The sequence below is a fragment of the Salvelinus fontinalis genome, chromosome 5, assembly GCF_029448725.1.
Source record: "Salvelinus fontinalis isolate EN_2023a chromosome 5, ASM2944872v1, whole genome shotgun sequence".
NCBI lineage: Eukaryota > Metazoa > Chordata > Actinopteri > Salmoniformes > Salmonidae > Salvelinus > Salvelinus fontinalis.
In genome coordinates, this window is record NC_074669.1 from 7430362 (window position 1) to 7443464 (window position 13103).

Consider the following 13103-nt stretch of genomic DNA (forward strand, 5'->3'; position numbering starts at 1 on the left):
GAGCCGCCCGTCTGTCCCGAGCCGTCAGAGCCGTTAGTCAGTCAGGAGCCGCTAGAGCCATTCGTCAGTCAGGATCTGCCAGAGCCGCCAACCAGACAGGATCTGCCAGAGCCGCCAACCAGACAGGATCTGCCAGAGCCGCCAACCAGACAGGATCTGCCAGAGCCGTCAGCCAGCCATGAGCGTCCAGATCCGTCAGCCAGCCATGAGCGTCCAGATCCGTCAGCCAGCCATGAGCGTCCAGATCCGTCAGCCAGCCATGAGCGTCCAGATCCGTCAGCCAGCCATGAGCCGTCATCCAGCCAGGATCTGCCCATTATCCTGGTGCTGCCCCTTATCCTGGTGCTGCCCCTTATCCTGGTGCTGCCCCTTGTCCTGGTGCTGCCCCTTGTCCTGGTGCTGCCCCTTGTCCTGGTGCTGCCCCTTAGTTCGGTGCTGCCCCTTGGTCCGGTGCTGCCCCTCAATCCAGTGGGGTTAATGTGGAGGGTAGTGACTATGGTGGGGTGGGGACTACGACCAGTGCCGGAGCCGCCGCCGTGGAAGGACGCCCACCCAGACCCTCCCCTAGACTATGGGTTGGTGCGCCCGGAGTTCGCACTTTAAGGGGGGGGGTTATGTCACGCCCTGGCCTTAGTATTATTTGTTTTCTTTATTATTTTAGTTAGGTCAGGGTGTGACATGGGGTATGTGTGTGTTTGGGGTATTATATGGTAGAGGGGGTGTTGGTGGTAGTGTATGGGTTTGTGTTGAGTGTATGTATCTAGCTGTGTCTATGTTGTGTGGAGTTTTCTAGGAAAGTCTATGGTTGCCTGAATGGGTTCTCAATTAGAGACAGCTGGTTTCTGTTGTCTCTAATTGGGAACCATATTTAAGGCGATCATAGGCTTTAGCTGTTTGTGGGTCATTGTATATGTATATGTCGACGTAAATAGTTTGTGTGTGCACTTGCGGTTGAAGTTTCACGATCGTTTGTTGTTTTTGTTAGTGTGGTTTAAGTGTTTCGTGATCATCTTCATCGTTATAAATAAAGAAGATGTATTCAAGTCATGTTGCGCCTTGGTCCTCTCTTTCATGTCAACACGATCGGGACAACATCAACATCAGAGTTACGTTTAGAAGGCATTTCCCAGTAGGCCATACACTGTGTTTATTTCTCTGGCAACACACACACACACACACACACACACACACCAGGATACATTTGAATATGCAATGCATCCCCGTCACAACAGCTCAACTTTCAATGATATCAATGATATCACTCACAGCATGACCCACTCACAATTGGATAATCCCTCTGTCCTGCTCTGCTACTTTCTCTAATAAAACACTCAACTTTGTACTATGCTAAGCTGCTTGTGTGTGTACCCGCTGGCAGAATCCAGGAAACATCAGTAATCTCTCAGCAGGCCAGGGCTACCAGAGTAATTCATAAATACATGTGTTTCACCCAGACTGAAGAACAGAAAGGAGAACGCTGCACACTGCTACTCATGCTCCCGGGTGATTTACTAGAACAACGTTTCCACCCTTAAGTCTTCATCAGGCATCCATATCCCAGGTGGGGGTGGAAGGTCTTATATATAGGGGCAGTACTCAGTGACATCACTTCCTGAGAGGTAAAAATAGATAACATTAGGTTCACAATATCAACACACAATGTATAAAAATACAGTGCATTCGGAAAGTATGCAGAACCCTTGACTTTTTCCACATTTTGTTACATTAGAGCCTTATTCTAAAATGTATTAAATCATTTTTATTCCTCATCCATCTACACACAATACCCCATAATGACAAAGCGAAAACAGGTTTAGACATTTTTGCAAATGTATTAAAATTATAAAACAAAGACCTTATTTACATAAGTATTGAGACCCTTTGCTATGAGACTCGAAATTGAGCTCAGGTGCATCCTGTTTCCATTGATCATCCTTGAGCTGTTTCCACAACTTGATTGGAATCCACCTGTGGTAAATACAATTGATTAGACATGATTTGTAAAGGCACACACCTGTCTATATAAGATCCCACAGTTGACAGTGCATGTCAGAGCAAAAAAACAAGCCATGAGGTTGAAGAAACAATCCGTAGCGCTCCGAGACAGGATTGTGTCGAGGCACAGATCTGGGGAAGGGTACCAAAACATTTCTGCAGTGTTGATGGTCCCCAAGCACACAGTGGCCTCCATTATTCTTAAATGGAAGAAGTTTGGAACCACCGAGACTGTTCCTAGAGCTGGCTGCCCTGCCAAAATGAGCAATTGGGGGAGAAGAGCCTCGGTCAGAGAGGTGACCAAGAACCTGTCAGTCTGACAAAGCTCCAGAGCTCTTCTGTGGAGATGGGAGAACCTTCCAGAAGGACAACCATCTCTGCAGAACTCCACCAATCAGGACTTTATGGTAGAGTGGTGTGACGGAAGCCACTCCTCAGTAAAAGGCACAAGATAGCCCGCTTTGAGTGTGCCAAAAAGGCACCTAAAGGACTCTCAGACAATGAGAAACAAGATTCTCTGGTCTGATGAAACCAAGAGTGAACTCTTTGGCCTGAATGTCAAGCGTCCCATCTGGAGGAAACCTAGAACCATCCCTATGATGAAGCATGGTGGTGGCAGCATCATGCTGTGGGGATGTTTTTCAGCGGCAGAGACTGGGAGACTAGTCAGGATCGAGGGAAAAATGAACAGAGCAAAGTACAGAGAGATCGTTGATGAAAACCTGCTCAGGACCTCAGAATGTGGGTGAACGTTCACCTTCCAACAGGACAGCGACCCTAAGCACAGAGCCAAGACATCACAGGTGTGGCTTCGGGACAAGTCTCTGAATGTCCTTGAGTGGCCGAGCCAGAGCCCGGACTTGAACCCAATCGAACATTTCTGGAGAAACCTGAAAATAGCTGTGCAGCAACACTCCCCATCTAACCTGACAGAGCTTGAGAGGGTCTGCATAGAAGAATGGGGGAAACGCCACAAATACAAGTGTGCCAAGCTTGTAGTGTCATACCCAAGAAGACTCAAGGCTGTAATCGCTGCCAAAAGTGCTACAACAAAGTACTGAGTAAAGCGTCTGAATAATTATGTAAATGTAATATTTCCATTTTTGTTTTGTTTTATACATTTGCAAAAATGTCTAAAAACCTTGTTTTTACTTTGCCATTATGGAGTATTGTTGTGGATTGATGAGGATTATTTTTGTTTAATCCATTTTAGAAAAAGGCTAACGTAATAAAATGTGGAAAAAGTCAAGGGGTTTGAATACTTTCTGAATACACTGTATATGACCATACACAAGTAATGTGATCAATATTTACAGTAATATATAAAAACACTCAATATTCAATTAGGATTAAAAAAACAATCGTTTGGACAATTCGGAACTCTAAAAACAGTTTCAAGTCGAACTCCTCGTTAAGGCCAAGAGGAGACAATGTGTTGAGCCTGTGGAGCCAGAAAGATTCACGTTGAAGAAGTTTCCTCTCAGTGTCCCCTCCCTCCCCTGTGTGACATCTTGACCATTTCTATTCCAAATGAACAGCAACCGGGGTTTTTTGTCTCACCTGTCTGTATGTTGCTGCGGTGCTCACTGATTCAGATCTTAAGGCGTCTATGGGTTTTCCCAATGTAAGACAGACCACAGGGACATTTCAACATGTAAACAACATTGGTGGACATGAAGGTAATCAGGCCTTTGATTTGAAACCTTTGTCCTGTCCGGGGGTGGGTAAATTAGTCACATTTATACTTGAAACTGTATTGCGCACATTGGCCACATTTGTAATTACCATCCGGAACCTTGTCCAAGAAAGTTTCCTATTTCTCAGGTGGATAATCAGAGTTGAGCACAATGTCTCTCACGTTTGGGCTTCTTTTAAAGACCATACATGGGGGATATTTAAAGATAAGTTTTAATCGTGGGTCAGTATCAATAATGTACCAGTGCTTCCTGATAATGTCCTTAAATGCCTTCCCCAATGGTGCATATTGGGTGAAGCATGATGGGACACTTTCTGCTTTTTCTTTTACTTTTGGTTTAAGGCTTTCTTACCCTTCAAAACGATCATTGGCATGTTTTACCCAATTGTCTTTGTACCCTCTTTCATTCAACTTTTGTGTGAGGTCCGTCTCTGGTAAGAAGCATCAGAGCGGCATATTCTTCCGATGCGGCTGAATGGACTTACAGGGAGAGTTTTGATAAGTGGACATGGATCAAAGCTGTCACCTCTAAGGAGGTTGTTCCTGTCTGTAGGTTTCCTTTAGAGATCTGTAGAGAGGGAGGTTTTGTCCTTAATAAGCATCACATCAAGACCACCAAGGTTATAGCTGCTAACCTTTGGTTGCTCTGTTGCATCCCAGATGACCGTTAGTGTAGTAACCTCTCAGATATTTTAGGGGATGTGGTTGTGTATGAGGTAGTGTCAGAAATATAATTACTGTACACTTGATGGGCAGCAGTGCATAGTAGTTCAAAGAGAAATGAGTGTGTATCTGTACTTCTTCCCTTTGAGGCAGTGCTATACAGTATACAGCCTGTAAACCATACCTTTAGACTCTCTTCCACTTCTTATAATTACTATTTTGTGCAGCGACTGGGAGACTAAATCAATAATGAAGTTGTATCGTTCCGATCAGTTATCATCATCATGTCTTTGAATTACATGTTCTTTATCCAAAGTGATTTTACAGCTTATGCATTATGTGAATTATTAATAAGTCTACACTGTAGACAGTAGACTGGTATCTGAGCTTAGTGTCCCACATGAGACCTCAGCACAAGCTCCACTTATGGTGTTATTAGGTAAATGTTCCCTCACTGCTACACCTTACTCCCAACTTCAGGTCCGACTCCTTCAGGTCCGAAGTTAAATTGTTATTTAAGTGGACATTCTCCCCTTAACCTCCAGGGACCACTCCACCTAATCCACTGTTTAATCACTCACAGCAAATTATTCAGTGTTAAATGTCATGTCATGATAACACTGTCATGTTGATTTAACACTGGACCAGTGTCTATACGGGTTCACACTTTCCACTGTTAAATTAACACTGTGTTTAGTGCTGACGCTGTTACATTTTGTCAGTTTAAGGAAATTAACACTTTATACTGTTTTGTAGGAACACCTCATAGTGTTTTTAACCATTACGCAAAGAGGTCCGTATCACTTGACAAGGTCCCTCACGTTGGATTAGACATTACATTAACAAGTATTGTACTGACACATGTTCTTATATACACTTTTACAAAGACTTCAGGACTAGCAGCAGACATGCTCAAACTTGAATTAACATAACCACTTACTGGTACAACACTTTTACTCACGGGAGGCCAAAACGAAGTAATTAAAAACCACGCCGCTACCTAAGCCATGCCTCCAATATAATTTCCTTGTGTGCCTGGGCTTTTTGAGTGAATTGTAGAGTTACCACCAGTGATGTTACTTTTGATACCGGAACTCCGAGGTATGCGTCAAAATTGCTAAGCATTGTACTTCAAAGCAGTGTGCCAATGCATGTATCACTTTGGTGTTTCTTCAAACAACCACCTGATTGGTTTTTTATTGGTTTGGTAGAAGACAAAAATGCTACGCTGCGCACATGCTACGGGGTGTGGGACGTCATCTATAATAATTTGTCTGCTCTAAATGCTTTTGACCAGCAGGTGCCACTAGTGTACACTGTGTTCAAAGCCTTGAGTAATGGACCTATTTTCGACACAATTGGCTGGAAAACCTCAACGCTTCAGTAAGCTTAATTTCCCCCTCACTAGTTACCACCCATGACTATATTTGTGAGATAGAGACATAGTTGTTGAAACCCCTGGTTTACAGGCCACATTATGCTGGCTTGCAAAGTGATGTGCAATAGCTATTGGAATTACATTTACATTTAAGTCATTTAGCAGACGCTCTTATCCAGAGCGACTTACAAATTGGTGCATTCACCTTATGAAATCCAGTGGGACAACCACTTTACAATAGTGCATCTAAATCTTTTAAGGGGGGGGAATCCAGCCAGCATAAGGCTGTCAAACAGATGGCATGAATGGCAGGAAAGTTGATAAGAAGACTAACTATTTAAACTGGGACAACCATTTCAGTAACGGGTGCAATAAATCAAACTAACTGATTAGATTAGTTTAGAAAATATATGCTATTTATCTTTGTGTAGCATAAGATTAATCAATCAGTCAATTAATCAATTAGTTTAGTAAAATATATGTTATTTATCTTTGTGTAACATAGTATTAATCAATCAATCAATGAACAATCCTAAAAATATCTACCTGCAGTAGAGCATGCTGGGAAATGTGATAATGACGGGCATGGTTTTGATGGGAACGTTTTTACTCTCCACAGAGTAAAACTGACACAATCACACTCAACACTGGTTATTAACACCAACACTGGGGTTATTTTAACACTAATGAGTTAATTTAACACTTACAGAGTTAAGGTAACTCCTAAATCAACACAATAAATGTTACACTGAAAAATCAACACTAAGTAACACAGGCCAATTTCCTGTGGTGGAGCACAGCCTGTCTAGGACATGTCTGTGGTGTTCGGTATAATTAGATAAGCATCCCATGCAGGGCCTATCAACAACACAGCAAAATATTCTAGCTCCTCCTCCCCTACGCCCCTTCTCCTCCTCTACCTTCTCTCAAGGACAGGCTGAGCTCCTGTCATCCATTCTCCTCTATCTTTTAATTATTACGCTAATACCTCACACCTACACAATTGTCACAACCTACACTATGGGTGCATTTGAGTGGTAAGGTGAAAGCCACCGACTCTAGACGAAAGTCTGGAATGAAGTCAGGGGAGGTGCATCTGTGACAGACAAAAGTTGGACAGTCACCAGGTTTCCAGCCAACTTTGTTATGCGAGTAAAGCATGTTGGATAAAAAACGGAATTATAGGCCTGATGGAAACAGACCATTTTTCCGTGAACTTTCCAAATGTCGACAAATCAAAATACGCTAGACAAGTTGGGATCTTTTTGTGTTGGTAAAATCAATTTTGCATGAATTTATGCGATTTTTTAAAAATTGACATGAATATTGTATGGAAACCTAGCTATGATGTGGTTTTGCAACATGGCAGTGTTGCCATTGTTGGTAGAAGTTGTTCTTTATAATGTCAGAATAACACATCTCCAATCCCCATATTATACACTAACTATCAGAAAATACATGTACATTGCACAATCAATTGGTGAGAGAGAATTCCTGTATACAGTACATGAATTGCGGCAAAGTTGGTTACCGTTTTAGTCACATCTTTGGTCACGTTCACGCGCTTCAAACAAAAACACTCTAATGATTGGTTGGCTATAGAGCCTCCCACAATGTAGGCGATGGCTGCAGGAGGAAGTTAGTGAAACGCAACTGCAGAAACTTAGTCGACTGCAGTCAAAAACTTCATGACTATTGAACACATGACTTATGTAAAAAAGTTAATGCAGTCGACATGTAAACGTAAGTCGGACAGTTTTTGTCCCCATAATGCAACACTTTGAAAGCCAACGATGGTCACTTGACAAAAGTGAGCCGCTCGAAAGCGCCCAATATGTCACAAATACACAACATAATATGTCACAACTGCACCAAGACACAATGACAGAGTACATACATCAACAGCAAATCTAGGCATCGTGTATTCAGCTTTTCTCAACAACTCCTCTATACTCAGAGTGCGTCAGAGCACCCAGTTGATGAGTCTGCAAACAACAGGAAGTAATACAAGTTTTTTTTATTTATAGACACACTTAATTCTAATGATAGACGTTCTGCTACTGCTCATGTAGGGCAACATGATAGCCCTGTTTTGGTTTGTGATGCTGACTGTAGACATTACTTGGGCTAACAATGTGTGCGCGTGTGTTTGTGTGTGTGTGTGCGTGCATGCGTGCGCATTTTCCATTGCAGCCCCACATCAGACAAAGATGCTGCTGGTGATGGAGATATCCAGTAAGCACACACAACATGACTCCTCTCACCAGATGGTCACTATGGAGGTGCTGTATATCACTGTTATCACAATATAAAAGATTACAGCCAGTATCTAGTCAATACAGTGAAGTAATTGCCTGCAAGATAATACCTTGCTATTCCATTGTTATTGAACAACACTGAAAGCAATCCAAAACCACTTTACCTCGCTCATTGCAGACCTTGTAACAAAGTATAAAATAAATATGTGGCAACAGCTACTTTGGATGACAGTAGTGCTGTATCCCTGGACAGGCAGTGGTCAGTTGTTGTCACTGTGTTTATCTTGGCAGGAAGAGAGGCTCTGTGGCCTACGCTTCCCAGAAGCCCTGGCTGCTCAATGCGACGCTAGTGGAGAACATCACCTTCGAAATGCCCATGATCAAACCCAGGTGAGACTTGATTATAAATTACTTGTAAACCAATAGAACAAAAGTGAAACATGGTATCTACACTGTAACAAATGTAGGTAAAGTTACAGCAAAATGCTTAACTACTGGAATTCTATAGTACAGTACAGTAAAGAGTGTTGCATTATGGACCACCAAGGCCCAAGGGTTACTTGACCTCTGATTCAGGCCATTCTGAATCTCTGTTTGCCTCATTTGTCATTGAGAACTGTATCTGCCCTCGCACCCAGCCACAAACCCCCACCCATGGCAGAACACCATATGTTTCCCCTGCCACTGGATGGGCACTGTGACACACGCTTTTTTTAATCCTAATGACAAATGGTTTTCCAGAAGAGCAGGAAGCCTGTGTTTATGGTCCTATCTCCTCTCTCTCTGGGCTTAATGGGCTAGCTGCAGAAAATATTATCTCATGGAACCCTGATTTTTCTCTGTTGGTGTGGAGACACATAAAAGAGTAGTGTTTACCTACTCACACTGGTTACTTTTCTCTCCCTCTCTTCCACTCACTCTCTCCTCTCTCTCAATTCAATTTAAGGGCTTTATTGGCATGGGAAACATATGTTAACATTGCCAAAGCAAATGAACTAGATAATAAACAGAAGTGCAATAAACAATAAAAATGAACAGTAAAAATTACACTCACAAAAGTTCTCTCTTCGTCTCTGAGAACAGTGGTTGAGCAAGCGCTCTTTCTCTCCCTCCCCCTCTCTCTGTTTCTCAGAGCACAGGAGCTGATCGTGGACACAAGAAATATGTAATTAACTTTGATGTTTTTTCAGAGGAGATCTTAGTCGTGCAATTTTACATCTAACTAAGATGTTGCAGTATTTCTCAATGAGAATATGTGCATGAAAACAAGTCATCTCTCGTTGAATTACAACAAAGACTTTATTGAAGAATAAAGTCTTAGGACACGTCGGCTCCGGAACTTCGGCTGGCCTTCAGAAAATAAATTGTGTGCCCGAACAGCCGAAAAAACCCTTACTGAAGTCCAAAACTAACAAAAACTTCATAATATATGCTGGAACTCTTCCGAACTGTTTCGGCTGGGAAGCATGTGGGTTAATAACCACCCCAGGGCCAAACAATCTGTAGTCTGCTCAATATGCTGAGGGCTGCGGGCTCCGACAGAGATCATTGCGGCGCAGTCTGCATTTATCATGCTGCAGATGGTCAGACAGACAACTTTGGGATAAAAAATATTTTTATGAATTAGCCTACACTCTTAAAAATAAAGGTGCAAGCTGGAACAGAATAAGGTTCTTGAGAGCGATGCCATAGGGGAACTATTTTAGGGTCTCCGAAGAACCACAAATGGGAGGGTTCTTTGATGAACCCTACAAACATCCAAAACCAGAAGTGTTTTGGCCCTCCAGGAACAGAATTGAATAGCCATGTTGTAGGGTTTCCCAGGGTTACCAGTACCATCCATAAAGTGAATATGTTGTCAATAAAATATATTATTATTATTATTATTTATTTTAAAAAATATTTTTTTTGTAAAACCTTCTTTTGAAGGCCTAGTTTAACTCTAATACAGTGGCCATATCAGGCCTACAAGTCACATTATAATGACTTGCAAAAGGATGTGAAATTCCTATTGGAATCCAGCCAGAGTGGGGATAGCCCACATTTGGGACTTTTAGTCACCTGCATTCAGAAAGACTGCCAGGGTTGGGAAGACTAAGATATGACAATACCTTAAACATCTAAACTGGAACAAACATTTCAGTAACGGGTGAAATAAGTAACAAATTAGAATAGTTTAGAAAAATCTATGTTATATATATTTTAATAGGATAAGATTAATTAATCAATCAATGTGCATGCAAAAACATAGATATTGAAACATACAATTCTACAAATCAACCTGCAATAGAGCATTCTGGGAATTATGATAAAGATGGACGTGGTTATAGTTCAACTCTGGTTATTAACACCAACACTGGGGTTGTTTTACATCACTGAGTGTTAATTTAACTCTTTACAGTACCTTAGAAATGTTACTGTCACGATCGTCATAATAAGTGGGTGAGAGAGAGGACCAAGGCGCAGCGGGAAATAAAGACATCTTCTTTTATTGGAGATGAAGACAAAACGAAACGAACGCTATACATAAACAGAAACAAAATAACCGTGAAGCTACAAACGTTAGTGCACAGACAAGCAACAAACGTTCAACATAGACAATTACCCACATTTACATTACATTTACATTACATTTAAGTCATTTAGCAGACGCCCTTATCCAGAGCGACTTACAAATTGGTGCATTCACCTAATGACATCCAGTGGAACAGCCACTTTACAATAGTGCATCTACATCTTTTAAGGGGGGGGGGGGCAGAAGGATTGCTTTATCCTATCCTAGGTACCCACAAATGCATGATGCCCATGGCTGCCTTAAATATGGCTCCCAATCAGAGACAAATGAAAGACATCTGTCTCTGATTGAGAACCACTCAGGCAACCATAGACATACCTAGACACATTCACTCAACCATAGACATACCTAGAAACATTCACTCAACACAAACTCATACACTACACCCAACACCCCCTTTACCATATAACCACCCAAAACGACAAAACACAAACATTCCCCATGTCACACCCTGACCTACCTAAAAATAATAATGAAAACAAAGAATACTAAGGCCAGGGTGTGACATAACCCCCCCTTAAGGTGCGAACTCCGGGCGCACCAGCATAAAGTCTAGGGGAGGGTCTGGGTGGGCGTCTGTCCACGGTGGCGGCTCTGGCACTGGTCGTGGTCCCCACCCCACCATAGTCACTACCCGCTTTCGTAGCCTCCTCCAAATGACCACCCTCCACTTAACCCCACTGGATTAAGGGGCAGTACCTGACTAAGTGGCAGCACCGGACTAAGGGGCAGCACCGGACTTTGGGGCAGCACCAGGATAAGGGGCAGTACCGGACTAAGGGGCAGCACCGGACTAAGGGACGGATCCTGGCTGGATGGCGGATCCTGGCTGGCTGGCTCTGGTGGATTCTGTCTGGCTGGCGGATCCTGGCTGGCTGACGGATCTGGCTGCTCATGGCTGGCTGACGGATCTGGCTGCTCATGGCTGGCTGACGGCTCTGGCGGATCCTGGCTGGATGACGGCTCTGGCGGATCCTGGCTGGATGACTGCTCTGGCGGATCCTGGCTGGACGGCTCATGGCTGGCTGACGGATCTGGCTGCTCATGGCTGGCTGACGGATCTGGCTGCTCATGGCTGGCTGACGGATCTGGCTGCTCATGGCTGGCTGACGGATCTGGCTGCTCATGGCTGGCTGGCGACTCTGGCAAATCCTGTCTGGTTGGCGGCTCTGGCAGATCCTGTCTGGTTGGTGGCTCTGGCAGATCCTGTCTGGTTGGCGGCTCTGGCAGATCCTGTCTGGTTGGCGGCTCTGGCAGATCCTGTCTGGTTGGCGGCTCTGGCAGATCCTGACTGACGAATGGCTCTAGCGGCCCCTGACTGACGAACGGCTCTGACGGCTCGGGACAGACGGGCGGCTCTAATGGCTCGGGGCAGACGGATGGCTCAGATGGCGCTGGGTAGACGGATGGCTCAGATGGCGCTGGGGAGGCGGATGGCTCAGATGGCGCTGGGGAGACGGATGGCTCAGATGGCGCTGGGGAGACGGATGGCTCAGATGGCGCTGGGGAGACGGATGGCTCAGATGGCGCTGGGGAGACGGATGGCTCAGATGGCGCTGGGGAGACAGAAGACTCTGGCCGGCTGAGACGCACTGTAGGCCTGGTGCGTGGTACCGGAACTGGAGGTACCGGGCTAAAGACACGCACCTTCAGGCTAGTGCGGGGAGGAGGAACAGGGCATACTGGACCCTGGAGACGCACATTAGGCCTAGTGCGTGGTGCCGGAACTGGTGGTACCGGGCTGGGGACACGCATCTCAGGGCTAGTGCGGGGAGGAGGAACAGGGCATACTGGACCCTGGAGACGCACATTAGGCCTAGTGCGTGGTGCCGGAACTGGTGGTACCGGGCTGGGGACACGCATCTCAGGGCTAGTGCGGGGAGGAGAAACAGGGCATACTGGACCCTGGAAAAGCACATTAGGCCTAGTGCGTGGTGCCGGAACTGGAGGCACTGGGCTGGAGACACGCACCATAGGGAGAGTGCGTGGAGGAGAAACAGAGCATACTGGACCCTGGAAATGCACATTAGGCTTAGTGCGTGGTGCCGGAACTGGTGGTACCGGGCTGGGGACACGCATCTCAGGGCTAGTGCGGGGAGGAGAAACAGGACGTACTGGACTCTGGAGACGCACAAAAGGCTTGGTGCGTGGTGCCGGAACTGGAGGACTGGTACGAGGGGCTGCTACAGGAGGTGCAGGACTAGGGAGGCGTACAGGAGGCCTGGTTCGTGGGACTGTCATTCCCAGACAGTTAGCACGCACCTCAGGATGAGCAAGGAGAGCTGACTCAGGTAACATCACTTCCCGCACACGCTCTGTCGGGTGGATTTTGTGCCTCACGCACCAACACAGCAGCTCCCTCATTTCACTCTCCTCCAACCTTCCCAATAAATCCTTAACAGTCTCTGTATCATTCCCATTGCTCACCTCCAATATCAGCCCGACTGGCTCAGGTTCCTTCTTAGGGTCCTCACGGGTAGCACGGGAAGTTGACGCAGATCTCCTATCTGGACTCGCCACACTCCCCATGAGCCCCTC

General features: G+C 45.0%; 1 protein-coding gene across 3 annotated transcripts in view; it reads left to right on the forward strand.

Annotated features, from left to right (window-relative positions):
- The window catches only part of LOC129855013 (ATP-binding cassette sub-family C member 8-like), a 156257-nt gene that overhangs the window by 106536 nt on the left and 36618 nt on the right, over window positions 1-13103 (forward strand). For all 3 annotated transcript variants that reach the window (XM_055922243.1, XM_055922244.1, XM_055922245.1), the window contains 2 exons: window positions 7926-7967; window positions 8282-8380. In XM_055922243.1, coding sequence (XP_055778218.1) covers window positions 7926-7967; window positions 8282-8380 — 141 coding nt within the window. The remainder of the gene's footprint in view (window positions 1-7925; window positions 7968-8281; window positions 8381-13103) is intronic.